The following is a 25,247-nucleotide window of genomic DNA, read 5'->3' as shown; positions in this document are numbered from 1 at the left end:
GGTTGTCTCAGTGTTGCCCATCTAGTGCACCTGTTGTTAATGTCATAAACACCAAAGCAGCTGAAACTGATTAACAACCCCCTCTGCTACTTACAGTTAGGGTCCTTTCACACGGGGCGGACCGTTTTTTCTGTGTCTGCCAGAACAGTCTCAGGAACAGAGGAGATTCCAGGAGACAGGCAGCTACTCTAGGAGAGCAGGACAGGGCCATAGAAGGTCCTTAACCCATCAGCAGGACCGGTATCTGCTCGTTTGTGCAAGGAGGAACAGGATGAGCACTGCCAGAGCCCTACAAACTGACCTCCAGCAGGCCACTGGTGTGAATGTCTCTGACCAAACAATCAGAAACCGACTTCATGAGGGTGACCTGAGGGCCCAACATCCTCTAGTGGGCCCTTTGCTCACTGTCCAGCACTGTGGAGCTCGATTGGCATTCGCCATTTAACCCCAGAATTGGCAGGTCCACCACTGGCGCCCTGTGCTTTCCACCGATGAGAGCATGTTCAGTCTGAGCACATGTGACAGACGTGTCCATGACTGGTTTGGCGGTGGGTCAGTGATGATCTGGGGAGGTATATCCAAGGAGGGACACACAGACCTCTATAGCCTGGACAATGGCAACCTAACTGCCATTCTGTATTGGGATGAAATCTTTGGACCCATTGTCAGTCCCTACGCTGGTGCAGTAGGTCCTGGGTTCCTCCTGGTGTACGACATTGCCCGGCCCCATGTGGTGAGAGTAAACAGCCAGTTCCTGGAGGATGAAGGAATTGATACCATTGAATGGCCTCCACGTTCGCCTGACCTAAATCCAATAGAACACCTCTGGGACATTATGTTTTGGTCCATCTGACAACACCAGGTTGTACCTCAGTCTGTTCAGGAGCTCAGTGATGCCCTGGACCAGATCTGGGAGGAAATACCCCAGGACACCATCCGTCGTCTCATTAGGAGCATGCACCAATGTTGTCAGGCATGCATACAAGCGCTTGGGGGTCATACAAACTACTGAGTACCATTTTGAGTTGCAGCAATGAAATTTCATCCAAATTGGACTAGCCTGCTGCATCATTTTTCACTTTGATTTTCGGGGGGGTCTTTGAATTCAGCCCTCTGTAGGGTGATAATTTTCATTTCCAATAAACTATGTGACATCCTTTCCTTCCTAACACATTACCCAGTCCATACCAGTATAGATCCTAACACATTACCCAGTCCATACCAGTATAGATCCTAACACATTACCCAGTTCATACCAGTATAGATCCTAACACATTACCCAGTCCATATCAGTATAGATCTTAACACATTACCCAGTCCATACCAGTATAGATCCTAACACATTACCCAGTCCATACCAGTATAGAGCCTAACACATTACCCAGTCCATACCAGTATAGATCCTAACACATTACCCAGTTCATACCAGTATAGAGCCTAACACATTACCCAGTCCATACCAGTATAGATCCTAACACATTACCCAGCCCATACCAGTATAGATCCTAACACATTACCCAGACCATACCAGTATAGATCTTAACACATTACCCAGTCCATACCAATATAGATCTTAACACATTACCCAGACCATACCAGTATAGATCCTAACACATTACCCAGACCATACCAGTATAGATCCTAACACATTACCCAGCCCATACCAGTATAGATCCTAACACATTACCCAGTCCATACCAGTATAGATCCTAACACATTACCCAGTCCATACCAATATAGATCCTAACACATTACCCAGCCCATACCAGTATAGATCCTAACACATTACCCAGACCATACCAGTATAGATCTTAACACATTACCCAGTCCATACCAGTATAGATCTTAACACATTACCCAGTCCATACCAATATAGATCTTAACACATTACCCAGTCCATACCAGTATAGATCCTAACACATTACCCAGTCCATATCAGTATAGATCCTAACACATTACCCAGTCCATACCAGTATAGAGCCTAACACATTACCCAGTCCATAGGCGTGCACAGCCTATGGCATTAGGGTGTGCACCTCAAACCAAAGCTCAAGCACATGTGTGTGTGTGTGTGTGTGTGTGTATATATATATATATATATATATATATATATATATATATATACTGTATATGAATATATACACACACTTTTATAAATAAATGTAAACAAACATTTTAAGCGGTATTAAGACAATTTTAATTAAATAAACAATTATCAATGTATACCATAGATCCCCTTTAGAGCAGGGTCCTTATAGATCCCCCTTTACAGCAGGGTCCCCAAAGGTCCCCCTTTAGAGCAGGGTCCCCCATAGATCCCCCTATAGAGCAGGCCAGGGTCCCCATAGATCCCCCTTTAGAGCAGGGTCCCCCATAGAACCTCCTTTAGAGAAGGGTCCCCATAGATCCCCCTTTAGAGAATGGTCCCCATATAATCTATGGGGACATTTCTCTAAAGTGGGGAATCTCTGGGGACCCTGCTCTAAAGGGGGATCTATGGGGACCCTGGCCTGCTCTAAAGGGGATCTATGACGATCCTGCTCTAAAGGGAGGATCTATGGCATAGATCCCCTTTAGAGCAGGGTCCCCCAAAGATCCACCTTTAGAGCAGGCCAGGGCAGGTCCTCCATAGATCCTCCTTTACAGCAGGCCAGGGTGAGGTCCCCCCTATAGATCCCCCCCTTACAGCAAGCTAGGGTGAGGTGAGGTCCCCCATATAGATCCCCCCTTACAGCAGGCCAGGGTGAGGTGAGGTCCCGTCCCCCATATAGATCTCCCCCCCACCCCCTTACAGCAGGCCAGGGTGAGGTGAGGAAAAAAAAGAAAAAAGTGGAAAGCCACAAGCACAAATAGCAGTACCACGGACACAGAATTAGGAAATGATGTAAATAGAGGTGTCCTGGTAAACCCCTTCACTCACAACGGTGTCAATTGTACAGCGCAAATGAGTGATACTCTTAATGGTAAAAGGCATATAGAAAAAACAGGGACAACCAGAACCAAAGAGGGGGAAGGCCCTAAAGCACCATATAAGAGTAAACGGGGTATAAATGAAATAGTTCCCTAACAAAAAATACTGACACAGAAATATATCAAAATGACAATAATTTATTAGAAATACAATGTAATCCAATGTGAAAGAAAAAAAGGAACCAAACCTTCCCCTTGATCACAGTAAAAAACAGACTATATAGTCATTAAAAACAAGAACACATGCACCCCACACACATACTGCTGCAGACCACCAAAAGAGCATATATGGAATAATTGATAACTCAGATAATCAAATCAAAATCATGGGTCAAACCAGGGCTATCACACAAAGCCAATCAGTGTTAGGACCCTTACACATGCAAGGATGAACATCGGCTGAAACCAGTGAAGGATCAAGGCACTGAGCTAAAGATGATGAATAGCCGCTGGATAGATACACACACTGGCAGACCAAAATTGCTCGTCCCAACCAATTCGGCAAGGGACCAGTACTGTCTGGGTGTGGTAAGCCAGCCAACAAAATGGAGCCTGTCTAACACTGGAAGTAAAGCATTACCTCATTAAGCAGGAAGGTGAGGCCCTGTCCCCCATATAGATCTCCCCCTTACAGCAGGCCAGGGTGAGGTGAGGTCCAGACCCTGGTCTATATGGGGGACCCCGGACCTAACCTCACCCTGGCCTGCTGTAAGGGGGCGGGGGGAGATCTATATGGGAGACGGGACTTCACCTCACCCTGGCCTGCTGAAAGGGGGGATCTAAGAGACTGTGCGGACATGGTACAGGAGATGTCAGGGGCAGTGCGGACACGGTACAGGAGATGTCAGAGACTGTGCGGACATGGTACAGGAGATGTCAGAGGCTGTGGGGACATGTACGGGAGATGTCAGACTGTGCGGACATGGCACAGGAGATGTCAGAGAGTGTGGGCATGGTTTAAGGAGATGTCAGAGGCTGCGGACATGGTACAGGAGATGTCAGAGGTTGCAGACATGGTACAGGAGATGTCAGAGGCTGCGGGCATGGTGCAGGAGATGTCAGAGGCTGCAGGCATGGTGCAGGAGATGCAGAGGCTGCGGGCAGGGTGCAGGAGATGTCAGAGGCTGCAGACATGGTACAGGAGACGCAGGAGATGCAGGGGCTGCGGCCATGGTACAGGGGATGTAGGAGATGCAGGGGCTGCGGACATGGCACAGGAGATGCAGAGGCTATGGGCATGGTGCAGGAGATGTCAGAGGCTGCAGACATGGTACAGGAGACGCAGGGGCTGCGGCCATGGTACAGGGGATGTAGGAGATGCAGGGGCTGCGGGCATGGTGCAGGAGATGCAGGGGCTGCGGGCATGGTGCAGGAGATGCAGGGGCTGCAGGCATGGTGCAGGAGATGCAGGGGCTGCGGGCATGGTGCAGGAGATGCAGGGGCTGTGAGCATGGTGCAGGAGATGCAGGGGCTGCAGGCATGGTGCAGGAGATGTCAGAGGCTGCGGGCATGGTGCAGGAGATGCAGAGGCTGCGGGCATGGTGCAGGAGATGTCAGAGGCTGCGGACATGGTACAGCAGACGCAGGAGATGCCGGGGCTGCGGCCATGGTACAGGGGATGTAGGAGATGCCAGGGCTGCGGACATGGTACAGGAGATGCAGAGGCTACGGGCATGGTGCAGGAGATGTCAGAGGCTGCGGACATGGTACAGGAGACGTAGGAGATGCAGGGGCTGCGGCCATGGTACAGGGGATGTAGGAGATGCAGGGGCTGCGGGCATGGTGCAGGAGATGCAGGGGCTGCGGGCATGGTGCAGGAGATGCAGGGGCTGCGGGCATGGTGCAGGAGATGCAGGGGCTGCTGGCATGGTGCAGGAGATGCAGGGGCTGCGGGCATGGTACAGGAGATGCAGAGGCTGCGGACATGGTACAGGAGATGCAGGGGCTGCGGGCATGGTGCAGGAGATGCAGGGGCTGCGGGCATGGTGCAGGAGATGCAGGGGCTGCGGGCATGGTGCAGGAGATGCAGGGGCTGTGAGCATGGTGCAGGGGCTGCGGGCATGGTGCAGGAGATGTCAGAGGCTGCAGGCATGGTGCAGGAGATGTCAGAGGCTGCGGGCATGGTGCAGGAGATGCAGAGGCTGCGGGCAGGGTGCAGGAGATGTCAGAGGCTGCAGACATGGTACAGGAGATGCAGGGGCTGCGGCCATGGTACAGGGGATGTAGGAGATGCAGGGGCTGCGGACATGGCACAGGAGATGCAGAGGCTATGGGCATGGTGCAGGAGATGTCAGAGGCTGTAGACATGGTACAGGAGACGCAGGGGCTGCGGCCATGGTACAGGGGATGTAGGAGATGCAGGGGCTGCGGGCATGGTGCAGGAGATGCAGGGGCTGCGGGCATGGTGCAGGAGATGCAGGGGCTGCGGGCATGGTGCAGGAGATGCAGGGGCTGCGGGCATGGTGCAGGAGATGCAGGGGCTGTGAGCATGGTGCAGGAGATGCAGGGGCTGCGGGCATGGTGCAGGAGATGTCAGAGGCTGCGGGCATGGTGCAGGAGATGCAGAGGCTGCGGGCATGGTGCAGGAGATGTCAGAGGCTGCGGACATGGTACAGGAGACGCAGGAGATGCCGGGGCTGCGGCCATGGTACAGGGGATGTAGGAGATGCAGGGGCTGCGGACATGGTACAGGAGATGCAGAGGCTACGGGCATGGTGCAGGAGATGTCAGAGGCTGCGGACATGGTACAGGAGACGTAGGAGATGCAGGGGCTGCGGCCATGGTACAGGGGATGTAGGAGATGCAGGGGCTGCGGGCATGGTGCAGGAGATGCAGGGGCTGCGGGCATGGTGCAGGAGATGCAGGGGCTGCGGGCATGGTGCAGGAGATGCAGGGGCTGCTGGCATGGTGCAGGAGATGCAGGGGCTGCGGGCATGGTACAGGAGATGCAGAGGCTGCGGACATGGTACAGGAGATGCAGGGGCTGCGGGCATGGTGCAGAAGATGCAGGGGCTGCGGGCATGGTGCAGGAGATGCAGGGGCTGCGGGCATGGTGCAGGAGATGCAGGGGCTGTGAGCATGGTGCAAGAGATGCAGGGGCTGCGGGCATGGTGCAGGAGATGTCAGAGGCTGCGGGCATGGTGCAGGAGATGTCAGAGGCTGCGGACATGGTACAGGAGACGCAGGAGATGCCGGGGCTGCGGCCATGGTACAGGGGATGTAGGAGATGCAGGGGCTGCGGGCATGGTGCAGGAGATGCAGGGGCTGCGGGCATGGTGCAGGAGATGCAGGGGCTGCGGGCATGGTGCAGGAGATGCAGGGGCTGCTGGCATGGTGCAGGAGATGCAGGGGCTGCGGGCATGGTACAGGAGATGCAGAGGCTGCGGACATGGTACAGGAGATGCAGGGGCTGCGGGCATGGTGCAGAAGATGCAGGGGCTGCGGGCATGGTGCAGGAGATGCAGGGGCTGCGGGCATGGTGCAAGAGATGCAGGGGCTGCGGGCATGGTGCAGGAGATGTCAGAGGCTGCGGGCATGGTGCAGGAGATGCAGAGGCTGCGGGCATGGTGCAGGAGATGCAGAGGCTGCGGGCATGGTGCAGGAGATGTCAGAGGCTGCAGACATGGTACAGGAGACGCAGGAGATGCCGGGGCTGCGGCCATGGTACAGGGGATGTAGGAGATGCAGGGGCTGCGGACATGGTACAGGAGATGCAGAGGCTACGGGCATGGTGCAGGAGATGTCAGAGGCTGCGGACATGGTACAGGAGACGTAGGAGATGCAGGGGCTGCGGCCATGGTACAGGGGATGTAGGAGATGCAGGGGCTGCGGGCATGGTGCAGGAGATGCAGGGGCTGCGGGCATGGTGCAGGAGATGCAGGGGCTGCGGGCATGGTGCAGGAGATGCAGGGGCTGCTGGCATGGTGCAGGAGATGCAGGGGCTGCGGGCATGGTACAGGAGATGCAGAGGCTGCGGACATGGTACAGGAGATGCAGGGGCTGTGTGGACATGGTACAGGAGATGCAGAGGCTGCAGACCTGGTACAGGAGATGCAGGGGCTGTGCGGACATGGTACAGAAGATGTCTGGCACTGTGCGGGCATGGTACAGACATCAGGCACTGTGCGGGCATGGTACAGAAGATGTTTGGCACTGTGCGGGCATGGTACAGAAGATGTTTGGCACTGTGCGGGCATGGGACAGACATCAGGCGCTGTGCGGGCATGGTACAGACATCAGGCACTGTGCGGGCATGGTACAGACATCAGGCACTGTGCGGGCATGGTACAGACATCAGGCGCTGTGCGGGCATGGTACAGACATCAGGCGCTGTGCGGGCATGGTACAGACATCAGGCACTGTGCGGGCATGGTACAGACATCAGGCACTGTGCGGGCATGGTACAGACATCAGGCGCTGTGCGGGCATGGTACAGACATCAGGCGCTGTGCGGGCATGGTACAGACATCAGGGGCTGTACGGGCATGGTACAGGAGATGTCTGGCGCTGTGCGGGCATGGTACAGGAGATGTCTGGCGCACCACACTAGATATCCAGAGCAGAGATCACACACACACCCACAATGGAGGCAGAGTTCAGGCTCCTTACTGTTACCAAGAAAAAAACCCTAGAAAATGGGACACTCAGCTAAAACATGAATGAAACCGGAGTGCTCACTCAGACACTCACTCTCATGACTCTGTGACCTCAGGCTCACCCCTCACCTGCGATCACATGCTGATGCTGATGCTGATGGCACATGAAGCCTCGTCGTCTGTGTGGGAGACTGGGAGGGGGAGGGATCGTCAACGCCGTGACAGCCAGCCAGTCAGCTCGCCTCAGTAACTTGATGCACCAGCACCGCCATCCACTGCGCAGGCGCAGCCGCCCCGTAACGTCATGCGCTTACAGCGGCTGACGTAGAAAGAGACGGACGGTCACGGACCGTCATTTTGGAGCGCAGCGGGGGCTGGGGGCGGGGCAGTGCAGCGGCCATCATCAGCGGCGAGCGGCCCCAATCAATGCAATACTTAAAGCGGCGCTGCGGGCGGCCCTATTAAGGCGGCCATGGCGAAAGCACGAGGGTGATTAGGGTGTGCCTGGGCACACCCGGCACACGCCTATGACCCAGTCCATACCAGTATAGATATCCAGCATGCAATTTTTTTCCCCATTGAGATCTGATGTGTTTTCAAAGTGTTCCTTTATTTTTTTTTTTTTTTTTTTTTTTTTTTTTTGAGCTGTGTATAAGGTAATTGGGTTGTAAATCAGATGTAGTGTATGGGTCCTATATTGGATGTATGAGCTACACCTCTAATCCCACTGAGCTCAGCATCCACCGAGCCCCGCCCACTCCTCAGTCACAGCATCACTTCTCTGTACCCAGAGCCCCGCCCACTCCTCAGTCACAGCATCACTTCTCTGTACCCCGCCCACTCCTCAGTCTAGGTAGGGGCATTACTTCTCTGTATCCAGAGCCCCGCCCACTCCTCAGTCACAGCATCACTTCTCTGTAGCCAGAGCCCCGCCCACTTCTCAGTCACAGCTTCACTTCTCTGTACCCCGCCCACTCCTCAGTCACAGCTTCACTTCTCTGTACCCCGCCCACTCCTCAGTCTAGGTAGGGGCATTACTTCTCTGTATCCAGAGCCCCGCCCACTCCTCAGTCTAGGGGCATTACTTCTCTGTATCCAGAGCCCCGCCCACTCCTCAGTCACAGCATCACTTCTCTGTAGCCAGAGCCCCGCCCACTCCTCAGTCACAGCTTCACTTCTCTGTACCCCGCCCACTCCTCAGTCTAGGTAGGGGCATTACTTCTCTGTATCCAGAGCCCCGCCCACTCCTCAGTCTAGGGGCATTACTTCTCTGTATCCAGAGCCCCGCCCACTCCTCAGTCTAGGGGCATTACTTCTCTGTATCCAGAGCCCCGCCCACTCCTCAGTCACAGCATCACTTCTCTGTTTTCAGAGCCCCGCCCACTTCTCAGTCACAGCATCACTTCTCTGTAGCCAGAGCCCCGCCCACTCCTCAGTCACAGCTTCACTTCTCTGTACCCCGCCCACTCCTCAGTCTAGGTAGGGGCATTACTTCTCTGTATCCAGAGCCCCGCCCACTCCTCAGTCACAGCATCACTTCTCTGTACCCAGAGCCCCGCCCACTCCTCAGTCACAGCATCAATCCTCTGTACCCAGAACCCCGCCCACTCCACCGCCTCAACTTCACGTCAGCGTACCAGGCCCCTGCCTACCCACTGTCCACTCCGAACTCGCATGCGGAATGCGGGCGGGGCTAGGCAAATGAGGCGTCGCGATCGCCACCTTCCGAAAACAACCCTCCCACCGCCCCGGAAGCCCCCGCCATGCCTCGCTCTCCCATTGGATGGCCGCGAAGAAGAGGCGCGCGCCTCCGCTCGCTCCCGCGCTGGCTTTGTGTGGCTGCTGTGAGGGACTCGTGTAGCTGTAGCGGACTCCGCCGAAGGGCGCCTCTGCGGGGAAGCCATGGAGGAACTAAGCGCGGTCGGGGAGCAGGTGTTCGCTGCCGAGTGTATACTCAGCAAGAGACTGCGGAAGGTAAGGCCGTGTCCACACAGCCGCCATCCATTCCACTGACCCCGCCCCCTACAACAACAAGTCACCCCGTGTTTTCTTCTCTCTCCCGCAGGGAACGGCCGAGTACCTGGTGAAGTGGAGAGGATGGTCTTCCAAGTGAGTGCAGAGCCTAGGCCTGTGTGTGAGCGGACTGTCCTGACACCCCTCCGCCATGTCTGTGTGTATATCAGTCTGTCAGTGTGTTTACATTCCTCACCATCACCTGTATGGGGGGGGATAATACTTGTACTGCTCCTCCGGGGTGTACACCATCACCTGTATGGGGGAGGAGCAAATCATCTCTATACTGCTAGCTTGGCTCCTCGGGGGTGTACACCATCACCTGTATGGGGGAGGAGATCATCCCTGTACTGCTAGCTTGGCTCCTCCGGGGTGTACACCATCACCTGTATGGGGGAGGAGCAAATCATCTCTATACTGCTAGCTTGGCTCCTCGGGGGTGTACACCATCACCTGTATGGGGGAGGAGATCATCCCTGTACTGCTAGCTTGGCTCCTCCGGGGTGTACACCATCACCTGTATGGGGGAGGAGCAAATCATCTCTATACTGCTAGCTTGGCTCCTCGGGGGTGTACACCATCACCTGTATGGGGGAGGAGATCATCCCTGTACTGCTAGCTTGGCTCCTCGGGGGTGTACACCATCACCTGTATGGGGGAGGAGATCATCCCTGTACTGCTAGCTTGGCTCCTCCGGGGTGTACACCATCACCTGTATGGGGGAGGAGCAAATCATCCCTGTACTGCTGGCTGGGCTCCTCGGGGGTGTACACCATCACCTGTATGGGGGGGAGGAGGTCATCCCTGTACTGCTAGCTTGGCTCCTCGTGGGTGTACGCCATCACCTGTATGGGGGAGGAGGAGATCATCTCTATACTGCTAGCTTGGCTCCTCCGGGGTGTACACCATCACCTGTATGGGGGAGGAGCAAATCATCTCTATACTGCTAGCTTGGCTCCTCGGGGGTGTACACCATCACCTGTATGGGGGAGGAGATCATCCCTGTACTGCTAGCTTGGCTCCTCCGGGGTGTACACCATCACCTGTATGGGGGAGGAGCAAATCATCTCTGTACTGCTAGCTTGGCTCCTCGGGGGTGTACACCATCACCTGTATGGGGGAGGAGATCATCCCTGTACTGCTAGCTTGGCTCCTCGGGGGTGTACACCATCACCTGTATGGGGGAGGAGATCATCCCTGTACTGCTAGCTTGGCTCCTCCGGGGTGTACACCATCACCTGTATGGGGGAGGAGCAAATCATCCCTGTACTGCTGGCTGGGCTCCTCGGGGGTGTACACCATCACCTGTATGGGGGGGAGGAGGTCATCCCTGTACTGCTAGCTTGGCTCCTCGTGGGTGTACGCCATCACCTGTATGGGGGAGGAGGAGATCATCTCTATACTGCTAGCTTGGCTCCTCCGGGGTGTACACCATCACCTGTATGGGGGAGATCATCCCTGTACTGCTAGCTTGGCTCCTCGGGGGTGTACACCATCACCTGTATGGGGGGGAGGAGGTCATCCCTGTACTGCTAGCTTGGCTCCTCGTGGGTGTACGCCATCACCTGTATGGGGGAGGAGGAGATCATCCCTGTACTGCTAGCTTGGCTCCTCCGGGGTGTACACCATCACCTGTATGGGGGAGGAGATCATCCCTGTACTGCTAGCTTGGCTCCTCGGGGGTGTACACCATCACCTGTATGGGGGGGAGGAGGTCATCCCTGTACTGCTGGCTGGGCTCCTCGGGGGTGTACGCCATCACCTGTATGGGGGAGATCATCCCTGTACTGCTAGCTTGGCTCCTCGGGGGTGTACGCCATCACCTGTATGGGGGGGAGGAGGTCATCCCTGTACTGCTGGCTGGGCTCCTCGGGGGTGTACACCATCACCTGTATGGGGGAGGAGAACACCATCCCTGTACTGCTGGCTGGGCTCCTCTGGGGTGTACACCATGACCTGTATGGGGGAGGACAACACCATCCCTGTACTGCTGGCTGGGCTCCTCTGGGGTGTACACCATCACCTGTATGGGGGAGGAGCAAATCATCCCTGTACTGCTAGCTTGGCTCCTCGGGGGTGTACACCATCACCTGTATGGGGGGGAGGAGGTCATCCCTGTACTGCTAGCTTGGCTCCTCGTGGGTGTACGCCATCACCTGTATGGGGGAGGAGGAGATCATCCCTGTACTGCTAGCTTGGCTCCTCCGGGGTGTACACCATCACCTGTATGGGGGAGATCATCCCTGTACTGCTAGCTTGGCTCCTCGGGGGTGTACACCATCACCTGTATGGGGGGGAGGAGGTCATCCCTGTACTGCTGGCTGGGCTCCTCGGGGGTGTACGCCATCACCTGTATGGGGGAGGAGGAGATCATCCCTGTACTGCTAGCTTGGCTCCTCCGGGGTGTACACCATCACCTGTATGGGGGAGATCATCCCTGTACTGCTAGCTTGGCTCCTCGGGGGTGTACACCATCACCTGTATGGGGGGGAGGAGGTCATCCCTGTACTGCTGGCTGGGCTCCTCGGGGGTGTACGCCATCACCTGTATGGGGGGAGATCATCCCTGTACTGCTAGCTTGGCTCCTCGGGGGTGTATGCCATCACCTGTATGGGGGGGAGGAGGTCATCCCTGTACTGCTGGCTGGGCTCCTCGGGGGTGTACACCATCACCTGTATGGGGGAGGAGAACACCATCCCTGTACTGCTGGCTGGGCTCCTCTGGGGTGTACACCATGACCTGTATGGGGGAGGACAACACCATCCCTGTACTGCTGGCTGGGCTCCTCTGGGGTGTACACCATGACCTGTATGGGGGAGGAGAACATCATCCCTGTACTGCTGGCTGGGCTCCTCTGGGGTGTACACCATGACCTGTATGGGGGAGGAGAACACCATCCCTGTACTGCTGGCTGGGCTCCTCTGGGGTGTACACCATGACCTGTATGGGGGAGGAGAACATCATCCCTGTACTGCTGGCTGGGCTCCTTGGGGGTGTACACCATCACCTGTATGGGGGAGGAGAACATCATCCCTGTACTGCTGGCTGGGCTCCTCTGGGGTGTACACCATGACCTGTATGGGGGAGGAGAACATCATCCCTGTACTGCTGGCTGGGCTCCTCTGGGGTGTACACCATGACCTGTATGGGGGAGGAGAACATCATCCCTGTACTGCTGGCTGGGCTCCTTGGGGGTGTACACCATCACCTGTATGGAGGAGAAGATCATTCCTGTACTGCTGGCTGGGCTCCTCTGGGGTGTACACCATCACCTGTATGGGGGAGGAGAACATCATCCCTGTACTGCTGGCTGGGCTCCTCTGGGGTGTACATCACACATGTGTCCTCGATTAGATCCAATACAAACACATGACGGTACACATTGCAATTGTGTCATTAACACACAGGCTGATCTGTGGTATTGATGAACTTCCATTGCAAAACTACTAAGCTGTTAGGCCAGCCTTTAAGAGATTAGAAACCTGTTTTTTCATTTGGACACTCACCAAGCGTATAACTGGCATATATGGCAGCAAGGTGGCACTGCTGTGTGAGATCACATATCTAGTACGTGATCTGACACTTCCAGGTAGGGGTCATGCATACCCGCTGTGATTATACACAGTGGGAGCTAATCTGCGGGTACCTCGGACTCAGTGTCCATTGGCACCCACTGTTCATCCAGCACAGAAGCAGAATGCCAGTCTACCTATGTACACAGGGCATAGCGCTGTTCTGACAGAAGGCATAGATCCTGTGTCTGCAAAGCAGAAGCTAAGATCCATGTCTTCCCTTACAAAAAGCACCTCCACTTGTACACTAAAACACTGGCTAGGCACAAAGTTTACTTTTTAATTGCCCCTGATGTTAAACCCCCTTCCCAGCCAGTGTCATTAGTACAGTGACAGTGCATATTTTTAGCATTCATCACTGGTTCCCAAAAAGTGTCAGTTTCTGACTGTCCGCTGCAATATCGCAGTCCCACTATAAGTCGCTGATCACCGCCATTACTAGTTAAAAAAATATCCCATAGTTTGTAAATGCTATAACATTTGCGCAAACCAATCAATATACGCGTAATGAGTATTATTTTTTTTTTGCCCATATGTAGCAGAATACACATTGGCCTAAATGTATGAGGACATTTTTTTTTTTTTTTTTGTTATTGAATATGTTTTATAGCTGAATGTAAAATAAATATATAAATTTTATTTTTTATTTTTTTCAAAATTGTCTTTTTGTTTTATAGCAGAAAAATAAAAAATGCAGTGCTGATTAATTACCACCAAAAGAAAACTGTGTGTGTGGGAGCAGGGGGGAGAACATACATTTTTTGTTTTTGGGTACTGCATTGAATGACCATGCATTTGTCAAAGTCACGCAGTGCCGTATTGCAAACAATGGCCTGGTCAGGAAGGGGGGTAAATCTTCCGGCGGTCCAAGTGGTTAAAGTTAACAAAAGTGTATTGCACAGTTTATCCCTGATCCTCCTGGGGTCCCCCGACAGTAGAGTCCCCTGCGCCTCCTCTGTATCTGTCCTCTCAGCAAGCCTTTTGCTATGGGGACACCTGTGGGAGCTCCCTCCTGGGCCAGGTTATGTGTGCCCATAGACATACACTGTGAAGTTTGGCCCAGCTATCTTCACTTTATCGTCGTAGGATTTGATTGACAGCAGCAGGAGACTGTGGCTCTTAATGCTTTCCATCTAGCCTACGAATCCAGGAAGGGGAGAGAAGACCTGTAGACATGCACTGCGCTGGATTGAGAGAGGACTCAGGTAAGTGTTCAGGGGATGGAAGCACACATAGCTTTCCTTTGGCAGTATTTATTCACTGCTGGGTTTATTTATTTTTTTTGATCAAATGATCAAAAAAATTGCACAGATGATCAAATGCCACCTAAAGAAAGCTCTGTTTGTGGGAAAAAAAGGACGTCAATTTTATTTGGGTACAGCCTCGCAGTTGTCAAAGTCACGCAGTGCTGAATCACAAAATAGGGCCTGGTCAGGAAGGGAGTAAAATCTTCCGGGGCTTAAGTAGTAAAGGGTGTGTATGGGGAAGTATAGCTTTGTTCAAGACAGACAACCCTGGGCTGCTGCATTCCTCGATTGGTGCTACAAGGCTGTAACGCCCCCTAATTTTGTGAGTTAACATAACATTTTTTGTTTTTCCAGAAACAGTTGAATCTTTATTTTCTATAACTCCCAGCTGTTTTGATAACCTTTCTATAACTAGCATAGTAACTCCCCTGGGTGTACACAGATCTCTCTGGCTGAGAATTTACCACCGATGATAGATCACCTGCACTCATTAGTCTTTGCTACTCTGACATTTACAGCCAGTGGGCAACACACTAGGGGGTTGCCAGCAGTGACTTTCTAAACTTGTTGCTTCAATTTTTCACAATCTGTAGTTTTCCATCTTAAAAATATAACCTGTAATTATAGAGCATATATTATATATCAATTAAATTTTCCATCAAATCTTTTAGTTGCTTCTAGGGAACCTCAAACCACTCATTTAGAAAAAAGCTGAGCCCTGGACAGATATTAGTTATGGCAGTTACGTATATGTATGTGTAGTGTGTAGTGTAAAAGAAAAATGTACACGTTTTACATACATTTTTTTGTATTGATATCTGCCCTCTGTAGTCCCCAGCACAGCAGGAACTGACTGGACAGAAGATGTCCAGCGCTCTCAGCCAATCATAGAAGATATGTGCTTACATTAAGCAAGGCTGATGGTGAGCGGAGGAATGGCCTCATCGGTGTTCTGTTTCGTCTTCGTTAACCACTTCAGCTCCAGAAGGTTTTTCCCCCTTAATGACCAGGCCATTTTTTGCAATTCGGCACTGCGTTACTTTAACGGAAAATTGCGTGGTCGTGTGACACTGCACCCAAATGAAATGTACGTTCTTTTTTCCCCCCACAAATAGAGCTTTCTTTTGGTGGTATTTGATCACCTCTGCGGTTTTTAGATTTTGTGCTATAAACTAAAAAAGAGCGACAATTCGGGAAAAAAATGCCATTTTTTTACTTTCTGCTATAAAACATTCCCAGTAAAAAATCTAATTTTTTTTATCGGTTTAGGCCAATTTGTATTCTGCTACATTTTTTTGGTAAAAAAAAAAAAATCGCAAAAAAGTGTATTTTAATTGGCTTGCGCAAAAATTATAGCGTTTACAAACTATGGGATAGATTTTTGGAATTCCCCCCCCCCCCCCAGGACTGTGACTTTGCAGCAGACAGATTGGGCCCCTAACTGACATTTTTTACACTTTTTGGGGACCAGTGACATTAATACAGTAATCAGTGCTAACTATTATGCACTATTACTGTGTAAATGGTACTGGCAGGGAAGGGGTTAACACTGGGGGTGATCAAAGGGGTTAATGTGTACCTAAGTATGCTTATTGTGTATGGGTTGGGGGGGGGGGGGGTTCTGTGACAGACATAGAGAGATCGGGGTTGTAGCTTAGCTGAATTGTCTGATCTCTTTCTGCCTGTCTGACAGAAGACTCGCCTGCTTTGTTTGCATAAGCAGGCGGGTCTTCTGTCAGTTTCTCTGACGATCACGGGAGGCCGGCGGCAATTACCACGGCTCACCTCCCGCTGTGTCTAAACACAGCCAAGACCTTGTGCACCAATTCATGTAGCACTACGTGATTTTGCGCAGCCCAGCTGCCCTGCCGCAGTAATACTATGGCGGGCGGTCAGCAAGAGGTTATACAATCAGCAGCAAGAGTTGCTTTGACTAGAATTTTTGCTGCTGCTGCAATGTCTTTAATGTAGCTGTGCTGTCTGGCTGGAGTGCTCGATTCACAGAACATGCTGTACAGTTAGATATTTTTCCTTTAGGGCTCTTTCACACGGGCATTCCGATCAGATCCGCCTGTCAGATTTTTAGGCGGATCTGATTGGATGCCCCATTCAGCCCTATGGAGCAGCGGATGTCAGCGGTGACATGTCCGCTGACACCTGCTGCCATCCGCATCCGATCCTGTCTGTGAAATCCGGACGGATGGAAACCCTATTTTCCATCCGTACTGGGGATCGGATGAGAGCGGACAGGCGGTCCACTCTCATCCGATTCCCCATAGAGAGCCACTGCAAGCGGAGACGAAGCTGTCATCCGCCGGCTCGGTGGGGATCGCGGATCGATCCCCGCTGAGCAGCACGGATCCGCCTACGGAGGCGGACTGTGTGAAATACAGTAGGAAAGGAAATCTCCTCCTAAAAGGAAAATCCTTCTTTTTTTGTAAGGGGAAGGTGTTTGCACGCAGATCTAAAACGCAGTGGAAACTCCTCAAAAATGCAGTGCTTGAGTTTTGATGTTTTTTCATAGAAGTCTATGAAACCAAAAACACGAAATGTTGCATGAAAAAAAAAATCGGTGACCCTTGCCATGAAAATACACCAGTTGATAACGCAGAGATGTGTCTATAAGAAAATGCTACATGGACTGTAGTGTTTCTCTGCAAAACGCCTGTGTCAGCATAGATTTACTGTCCTTCCTTAGAACAGCGTTCATTAGGAGAAATAGGGTGAATCTTACCAGTGGGAGATACAATGATAAAAGCCTGACAGAAGTTCTAAATGTTTGTTTGCTCTATTCAAAGTGGAAAAAGTGTCATGCATGTAGATGTCACAATGTTGTTCACTTCTAGGATCACTATAATTACATACCTTGTCACATTTGCAGGCACAACAGCTGGGAACCAGAGGAAAATATTTTGGATCCACGACTACTTCTGGCATTCCAGAAGAGGTAGGTTGTTAATCAAGAACCCCAAAGTTTGCAAAATGTACATCTGTGCTGAAATAGATTTTTTACTGATAAACTGTAACCTTTATTTCTTTAGAGGCATGTACCATTGTAGGTTATTAATTTAAAGGGCAACTCCACGTGTGTGTGTGTGTGTGTGGGGAGGCAGGAATTAAAAAAAAATAAACTGGAAAGAAGATAAATATAGATATTTTGTTTATGTATACACACACCATATTACCAAAAGTATTGGGATTCATGCCTTTTCACACATGATTGTTAATGGCATCTGAGTCTTAATCCGTAGGGTTCAATATTGAGTTGGCCCACTCTTTGCATCTATAACAGCTTCAACTCTTTTGGGAAAGCTGTCTACAAGGTTTAGGAGTGTGTCTATGGGAATGTTTGACCATTCTTCCAGAAGAGCGCACCAGTGCACAAAGCAAGGTCCATAAAGACATGAATGAGAGAGTTTGGGTAGAGGAACCTGACTGGCCTGCACAGAGTCCTGACCTCAACCCAATAGAACACCCTTTGGATTGAATTAGAGCTGAGACTGCGAGCCAGGCTTTCTCGCCAACATCAGTGCCTGATCTCACAAATGCTCTTCTGGAAGAATGGTCAAACATTCCCATAGACACACTCCTAAACCTTATGCACAGCCTTCCCAGAAGAGTTGAAGCTGTTATAGCTGCAAAAAGTGGGCCAACTCAATACTGAACCCTACAGACTACAAGACTGGGAATGCCGTTAAAGTTCATAGTGTCCCTATACTGTGACTTTGTACACCATGCAGACTTACTCTTCTCTCAGCATGCCCCGAGGAAGGAGCCAAGTGCGGAAGATATTATATATGTATATATGTATGTATGTGTGTGTGTGTGTGTGTGTATATATATATATATATATAATCTATATCTTTCTCCGCGTATAACACGCACTTTTTCCTCCTAGAAATGGAAGGTAAAGCTGCAGTGCGTGTTATATGCCGATATATTAAAAAAAAAAACCCAGGCAGCACCGAGAGGCAGAAGGTGGCGGGCCGAGTAGAAGGAAGGATGAGCGGTCGCTGTCATAGGAAATCCCACCTCCTATGATAGACAGCATAGTGACGTCTATCATATGTGTCGGGACTTCAGATGACAGCGGCCACTTGTCCTCCCTTCTCCTCGACCTAGCCCACCCCCACTCTGTGTAATGGCACGGGCTAGGTTGCAATAGATGACACTGCACGGGCGAGGCTGCATTCATGGGCACCGTTGAGGCTGCATTCATAGGCACTGGTGAGGCTGCATTTGTTTTAAAAAAAAAAAAAAAAGAAAAGTTCTGATTTCAAAGCTGTTTATTTCAAATTTAAACTTTTTTTTTCTCCTGAAATTTCCCTCCTAAAATTGAGGTGCGTGTTATACGCCGATATACACAGCTTTTTATCATTCGACAGATGGGTTATACTGCTGTTCCTAGGAGTAGGACACTAGGCAGAAAAGGGTTAAAAAAAGCTTAACTCCGCCTATAGGGCAGTCCCAGGTGGTATACTCCCACTTCCTGCTCTAGGATCTGTTTTTTTTTTTTTTTTTTTCTGCCTAGTCAGGAGTAAGGACCTAGCTCCTTGCTGGGATCTCTGGTCCTGGCATTTTTTTTTCCCCCCTTTTTTTTTTCTTCTACAATCAAGTTTGTTCCTGTGAGAACTACAATCAGATGACAGACTGGATATCCTAGATCCTTACGGTCATCCCTGTCTTGCCAGTGAGCGCGTGCAGACCTAGGTCAGCCGTGACATGGTCCCACGGAAGGGACTTGCTTGCAAGTGGGACACCTCACGAGGACGCACGCTTCCTGGTCGCAGCATTCCTGTGGATGAGGAGATGACCTGCCCGGAGTGACCCCCGCCAGGTTCCAATGCTATGGTGAGTAGTGCCCCCCTCTCACTCGGGAAGTTTGGGGTAATCGCGGGGCCCTCCCAGGGTCGGTAGGTATCCCAGGTGCCCTTCCCACCCTTGACTTTAGCATTTTTTTATTTATTAATTTATTTTTATTTTTTAGTGGAGAATGTCACCTTTAGCGAGCTTAGGTGGGGTGAAAAAAATCGAGTCCCATCTGGGTCGCTCCCAGTCGCTGAGCGGCTGGATGTCTACTTTGAGGGTGTTGCCTGCTGAGGGGGGTCCCTACAAGGACCCCTGGGTGTGGAACTGCCTCATGTAATTTGGGCGCCCGCAGGCGGCGCCGCCATTTTCGTGCGCCAGGATGTGCGGCCGTTCGATTGCCATTTTCCCGAAGACTGGCGGCCATGTTTTAGAAAAAAGCCACCATATATTAGATGCGGTGGCCATTTTCTTGTAGCTGCATAGACCGTTTCCTCTTCCTTTCGGATCGGCGTGCTGCAGGCTGTTGGTGCTCATTCCCCTCTCTCCCTGGTACTGCTGAGACACGTTTGATGGTGAGCCCTGGGGCGGTATCTCCCTGGCCTGTTCTTCTATTGCAGTGTTCCTGGAAACTGTAGTTCCACAGGAATCTGCGCTGTTGGGGTTATTTTCACAGCTTATTGTTAAACTTGTACTGTGCTTTTCCTCAGAGGCACCAGGGTGCCATGGAGCCTGATTCAGCCTTCCTTGGAGCCTGATTCAGGGCGCTTAGTGCCTCCTGTGCCTTCCATCAGGCGTCAGTGGTCCAGATTTGCAAAGCGGCCACCTGGGCATCTGTACACACGTTCACCAAGTTCTACAAGGTGAATAATTTTTTGCAGATGCTGCCTTTGGCCGCAAAGTTTTGCAGGCCGCTGTGGCAGAGACTTCTGTCTCTTATAGGGAGTTTTTGTTCTGGTATGTGAGCTCCAATTGTTCCTGGTTGGCTAAGTTTAACCTGTGTTGGAAATTTACTGCTGCGATTCCCCCCCCCCCCCCCCCCCCGCCCCTCTGTGCTGAGACACTGCTTTGGGACGTCCCATCTGTCGAATGAACGAAAGAACTGGATTTTTGTCTTCCTGTAAAATCCTTTTCTCTGATGTTCATTGAGGGGACACAGCACCCACCCCTCTGTGGAGTTGGGTTATGTATTCTTCTGACACTGCTTGTTACAAAACTGAGATCCTAGAGCAGGAAGTGGGAGTATACCACCTGGGACTGCCCTATAGGCGGGGTTAAGCTTTGTTAAACCTTTTCCGCCTAGTGTCCTACTCCTAGGAAGAGCAGCATAACCCATCTGTCTAATGAAGATATGTCGCTGTGTCCGTCAATGAACATCAGAGAAAAGGATTTTACGGTAAGACAGAAATCCAGTTTTTTTTCCTTTCTGCACACATGCGGCTCAATGGGCAAAGAGATTGGCAGCAGGAATGGCCGGGGGGGGGGGGGCACAGCGGTGACTGTATTCTGGATAGTTATCATTGGGGGACAGCACAATAGAAGGTAGATATGTGCTATGATCTGCAAGTATCCTGTGAAGGATTGAATGTACCAGAATTGGTTTACATATTAATGATTCATTATTCATACTTTGGAACTGCAGCAAGATTTTTTTTTTTCAATTTGTGTGTTAAGAGCTGCTATGTCTGGAGGAAACTGCTTGCTGATGTGGTTTATCAAGATCATGTTGTTTACCAGATTGTTGGAAAGCGCATATTCCAAGTCTGTGATGTTAATTATAGGGTATGTTTTGCAATTTTCTAATGAAGCTGTGGTTTAGGATAAGGATTTATGTTATGTCATTAATCTACAGAGAACAAGAGCGAGAAATGAGGAACAGAAAACGAGGAAAAAGACCACGAGGAAGACCACGTAAAAATGTGGTAAGGGGTTTTTTGTTTTTTTTTTGTACAGGTGTCCAAAATAATGACAGTGAAACCCAACCATCTTTGCTCATTATAAAATGTGTTGTCATCATGTAGCTGTATGTTGTGTGTTATCTGCTGTGCTCTGTAGGCAGAAGGTTGTTTGCAGCAAAGCGGATATAGTAGAATTCCATGATTTTGCTAATTGATATTAAAAATGCTCCCATTCATCTCCTAACACCTCTTCTGACTAACCTCTGTAAGAAAGATCTGTATACTTCTAGGTTAGTCAGAATGTGTGTTGTGAGGAGGGAGGGAGTATTTTTAAGAATAATTAGCTTCATTCTGGAATTTTACTTTTAACCACTTAACTTAAGCCCCAGCCCTATTTCAGACACTTTTTGTTTACAAGTTAAAACCAGTATTTTTTTCTAGAAAACTACTTAGAACCCCCAAACATTTTATATATATATATATATATATATATATATATATATATATATATATATATTAGCAAAGACTCTGGAGAATAAAATGTCGGCCATTGCAATATTTTTTGTCACGCAGTATTTGCGCAGCGGTCTTTAAAACACCATTTTTTTGGAAAAATTTTGAAAAATCACATTTCACTGCATCTAAAAAATACCTAACAGTAAAGTTAGCCCATTTTTTTTTTGTATATTGTGAAAGATGATGTCACGCCGAGTAAATAGATAAACAACATGTTACGGTCTAAAAGACCCTCGACCCCCTCCACTACACTTCCATGTATGCAAAACGCCGAAAACTGCGTTTTTTTGCATACAGCCATTTTTTAAATTTGCCGCCTTTTGAAGCACAGTAACCCGGAAGGGACGTCATGGACGCCGCCTCCGGTTACCTCATCGGAGACCCGATCTAAGCCGTTTCCGGCTTTGATTGGGACTCCATCCAGCCGGCGGACGTGTCGGCTGGGTGCTCGAGGCTCCCGGGGGGACGGGAGCCCTGAGCAAAGTCGCGGGAGGCGGGGGGGACGTCCCCTCCCGCTCACCCGGGTAACGATCGAGCGGCTCCATTACCGATGGAAAGCCGACCGTCGGCTGTAAACCACGGTACCGGGATGGTGTCTCTAGCTAGAGGCATCATCCCGGTATCATACCGCAAAGTTTGCCGATGTAGTCCTACGTCACTTTGCGGTAAGCGGTTAAGGTTTGCCTATTACATGTTAATAGCTGGCTCAGAATGTATAGATGTAATGTTCATGTGCAATATTTCATATTAATCTGACTAAAAACGGGTATTTGCTAATCATCAGTATAATAAATTGGGAAAATGCACACAAATCACTGCATACCCTTTTAACCACAAATCACTATGCATACCCTTTTAACCACTAAAGTCCCATTTCAATAGCGCAGAGACGGGAGCTTTTAGTCCCAGCATATTTTTTCAAATTTCATCCAGACTCAGCACTCCTGTAGTCCTTGGCTGAAACTGCTGGCATTTTTAGGTGACTGACATGTTTGTGCAGTCTTTGCATGAAATCAGGCATTGCCTCGTCTTTCTATGCCCAGAGAAATAAACCCCACACTAAACATGTAGGGATGGCCTGTAATGTTGCCGGTCAGTCCTTGGCCCCACGGATGGGACTCTGTGCAATGATTTATTGCCTTGCAGACTGGCGGGGTGCTGTACAGGAATTGTATTAATTCCCAGCGGGGTAGTAGAGTCCCTGAAGACTCCTGTGGCATAGCCCACCATGATGGGCAAAGATTAGATCCCGGGGGGGGGGGGGGGTCCTGCAGCGAGGAAAGAGGAGTGCTGTGGTGGTTAGCATTGTTGGTACCTTCCAGTACTCTTATGCCTCAAATGATTGGCTTTCCTTTAACACAATTTCCACTGTATACTGCGTAGTAGTAGCAGTGTTTAGAGGTGATCCAGGAAGCTCCTGGTGCCAAATGTATTGGACGTAACAAGGGAGTTTCTGATTTGATCATTCCTACCCTGCTGAAGGCGAGGAAAAAACTTTAATGAAGATTTACCACAGCCCTTGCAAGTCTTATTTTGCCTGGCCAGGCGACCTTTGGTCTTACAGGCTGCTGCATGAGGTTCTGACCTCTTCTGGTTTGGTGTCTTGGCTTGTTGCCGTATTGCCCTCCCCTTCTATTCAGTGCTTGGAAACATCCCCATTATAATGGTTATGAAGATACCATTTGTCTGGTAATGTAGTCAGAGAAAGGAATTTATATATTTTTTCCACTATTCCTAATAAAGTTTAAAAATATTAGAAGAATGCAAATATTTAATATAAGCCTGATTTGTCCCCATGAAAAGGGGGGGAAAACTTAAGGGTAGGCTACAAACACTAAAAGGTATAATGTGTGGAACTGAAACATAGCCAAAATGGGGGACTCAAGGATTTAGTTGAATGGGTAACAAAGTTTTAACGGTCATATTGGTGTATAAAACTTTGTGGGGTTTTTTGGGTGGTGTTTTTCTTACACTTCTTTTTATTTTATTTTTTTTATAGGTAAAGGAGTCAGAAGTTCCCCCAAAAGCCAAATCGAGCAGCTCTTCCTCCTCTTCATCATCTTCATCGTCCTCATCCTCTTCGTCGTCGTCTTCGTCAGATGACAGTGATGCCGAGACACAGCGAAATGCCAGACCTCGAGATTCCCATCCTGTACCACAGAAGAAAGCTCAAGCTGTGGTGGTGAGGCCAGAGTTAAAGGAACAGTTGCGTAAGAAGAGAGGAAGGAAACCACTACCCCCTGAACAAAAGGTCCCTAAACGAACAAAGGGAGCGAAACCTGGACCTAAAAGTGGAGCAGAAAAGGCTCAATCCGGGCACAGATTACCAGGATTCTCTGCTCTTAAATCACACACTAAAGATGTACCAGTGTCTAGCAACAACCATCAAGGTGGTATGTCTTCTGAGGTTCTCTCAAACTTTGCCAAAAGCTCCCCTAACCACCCTAATGGTACTTCACCCCGTAGCCTTAGCTGGCAAAGCTCTATTGTGCATTATATGAACCGAATAACACAGAACAGCTCTCAGCCAGGTAAGCGGCCAGTCAGTTCTGCTTTTGCTTCAAAGAGAAACAGTCAGGCAGCTGATACAAAAACCATCTCTAAAACCCAGGTGGACATTGGACCACCTCCAATTAAAACTGTGAAGCTTCATGACTCGGAAGAACCAACTGATTCTCAAATAAGTCAACCTGTGTTAACTGGAGGAACGTCCAACAGAGAAAACATCCCAACTGTACAGAATAAGCTTCACAGTGCACAAGGCATTGGAACGTTTGGAAGTAACTCATCCGTACATACTCCTCAGAAAAATAACATTGCTCCCACACATGCTGGGACTGCAGGCAGCAAGGCTGAAAAAGGTGGCAGAAAAGTGGGAGGTGTAGGCCCCATAAGATCTGGACTCTCAGGACCCACCAGGGATGTCACACGCACTACTTCGGATAAAGGGCAGCAGGCAGAGTCTCACAGAGAGCTGGCAGAGTTGAGTACTGGGGATGACAGCAGCTTGGACTCTGATCACGATTCATCACTATCCAGCCAGGATATGTCTGTCCAGGCTGGCCAGGATTGGAAACCAACCCGCAGCTTGCTTGAGCATGTTTTTGTGACTGATGTCACTGCCAACCTTATTACAGTAACTGTAAAGGAGTCCCCCACTAGCGTTGGCTTCTTCAACATGCGGCCATTTTGAGTGGTGTTAAGCTGAAAAGGAGCATACAGCCAAAATGCCTGTTCTATGTAAAGGTCTAGCTATGCCTTTTTTTTTTTTTTTCTCTTAACCCTTTATTCATTTTAACTTTTCTATGGAACATTTGGCTTGGAGGAATTCCTTTTTTTAAATGACTAAGCTCTTTTAACTTCAGCTAATTTCTTCATGAAACCAGACTTAAAGCTGGCCAAGGTCAGTTCTTGGGTATGTGTTATTTCTATCGGTGAGCACAATAATAATCAAGATACCAGCAGAACTGTTTTGGGTGATTTAAATTTGCAAATTTATGCAGTATTTAGGAGCCAAGAAATGCAATCTAGCAGCTCATACTGCTCTTTGGCAGCAGTAGACTAGGCTCCAATTTATAAAATTTTGTATTTTTTTTTTTTTTTTTGCAGTGGTTACCTAGCACCAAGGAT

The 25,247-nt window shown here is 50.1% G+C and overlaps 1 protein-coding gene across 1 annotated transcript; it reads left to right on the top strand.

Annotated features, from left to right (window-relative positions):
- The first annotated feature begins 9,369 nt into the window (after positions 1–9,369).
- Positions 9,370–24,826, top strand: CBX2 (chromobox 2). Its single transcript, XM_082272394.1, has 5 exons — positions 9,370–9,539; positions 9,631–9,674; positions 17,279–17,344; positions 21,056–21,125; positions 23,623–24,826. The coding sequence occupies exons 1-5, from the start codon at positions 9,468–9,470 to the stop codon at positions 24,808–24,810; spliced, it is 1,440 nt and encodes a 479-aa protein (XP_082128520.1). The 5' UTR covers positions 9,370–9,467; the 3' UTR covers positions 24,811–24,826.
- The last annotated feature ends 421 nt before the right edge of the window (positions 24,827–25,247 follow it).

Source organism: Pelophylax lessonae (genome assembly GCF_965119305.1).
Source record: "Pelophylax lessonae genome assembly, chromosome: 11".
In the NCBI taxonomy this organism is placed as follows: domain Eukaryota; kingdom Metazoa; phylum Chordata; class Amphibia; order Anura; family Ranidae; genus Pelophylax; species Pelophylax lessonae.
This window is presented reverse-complemented; position numbering and strand designations above follow the sequence as displayed.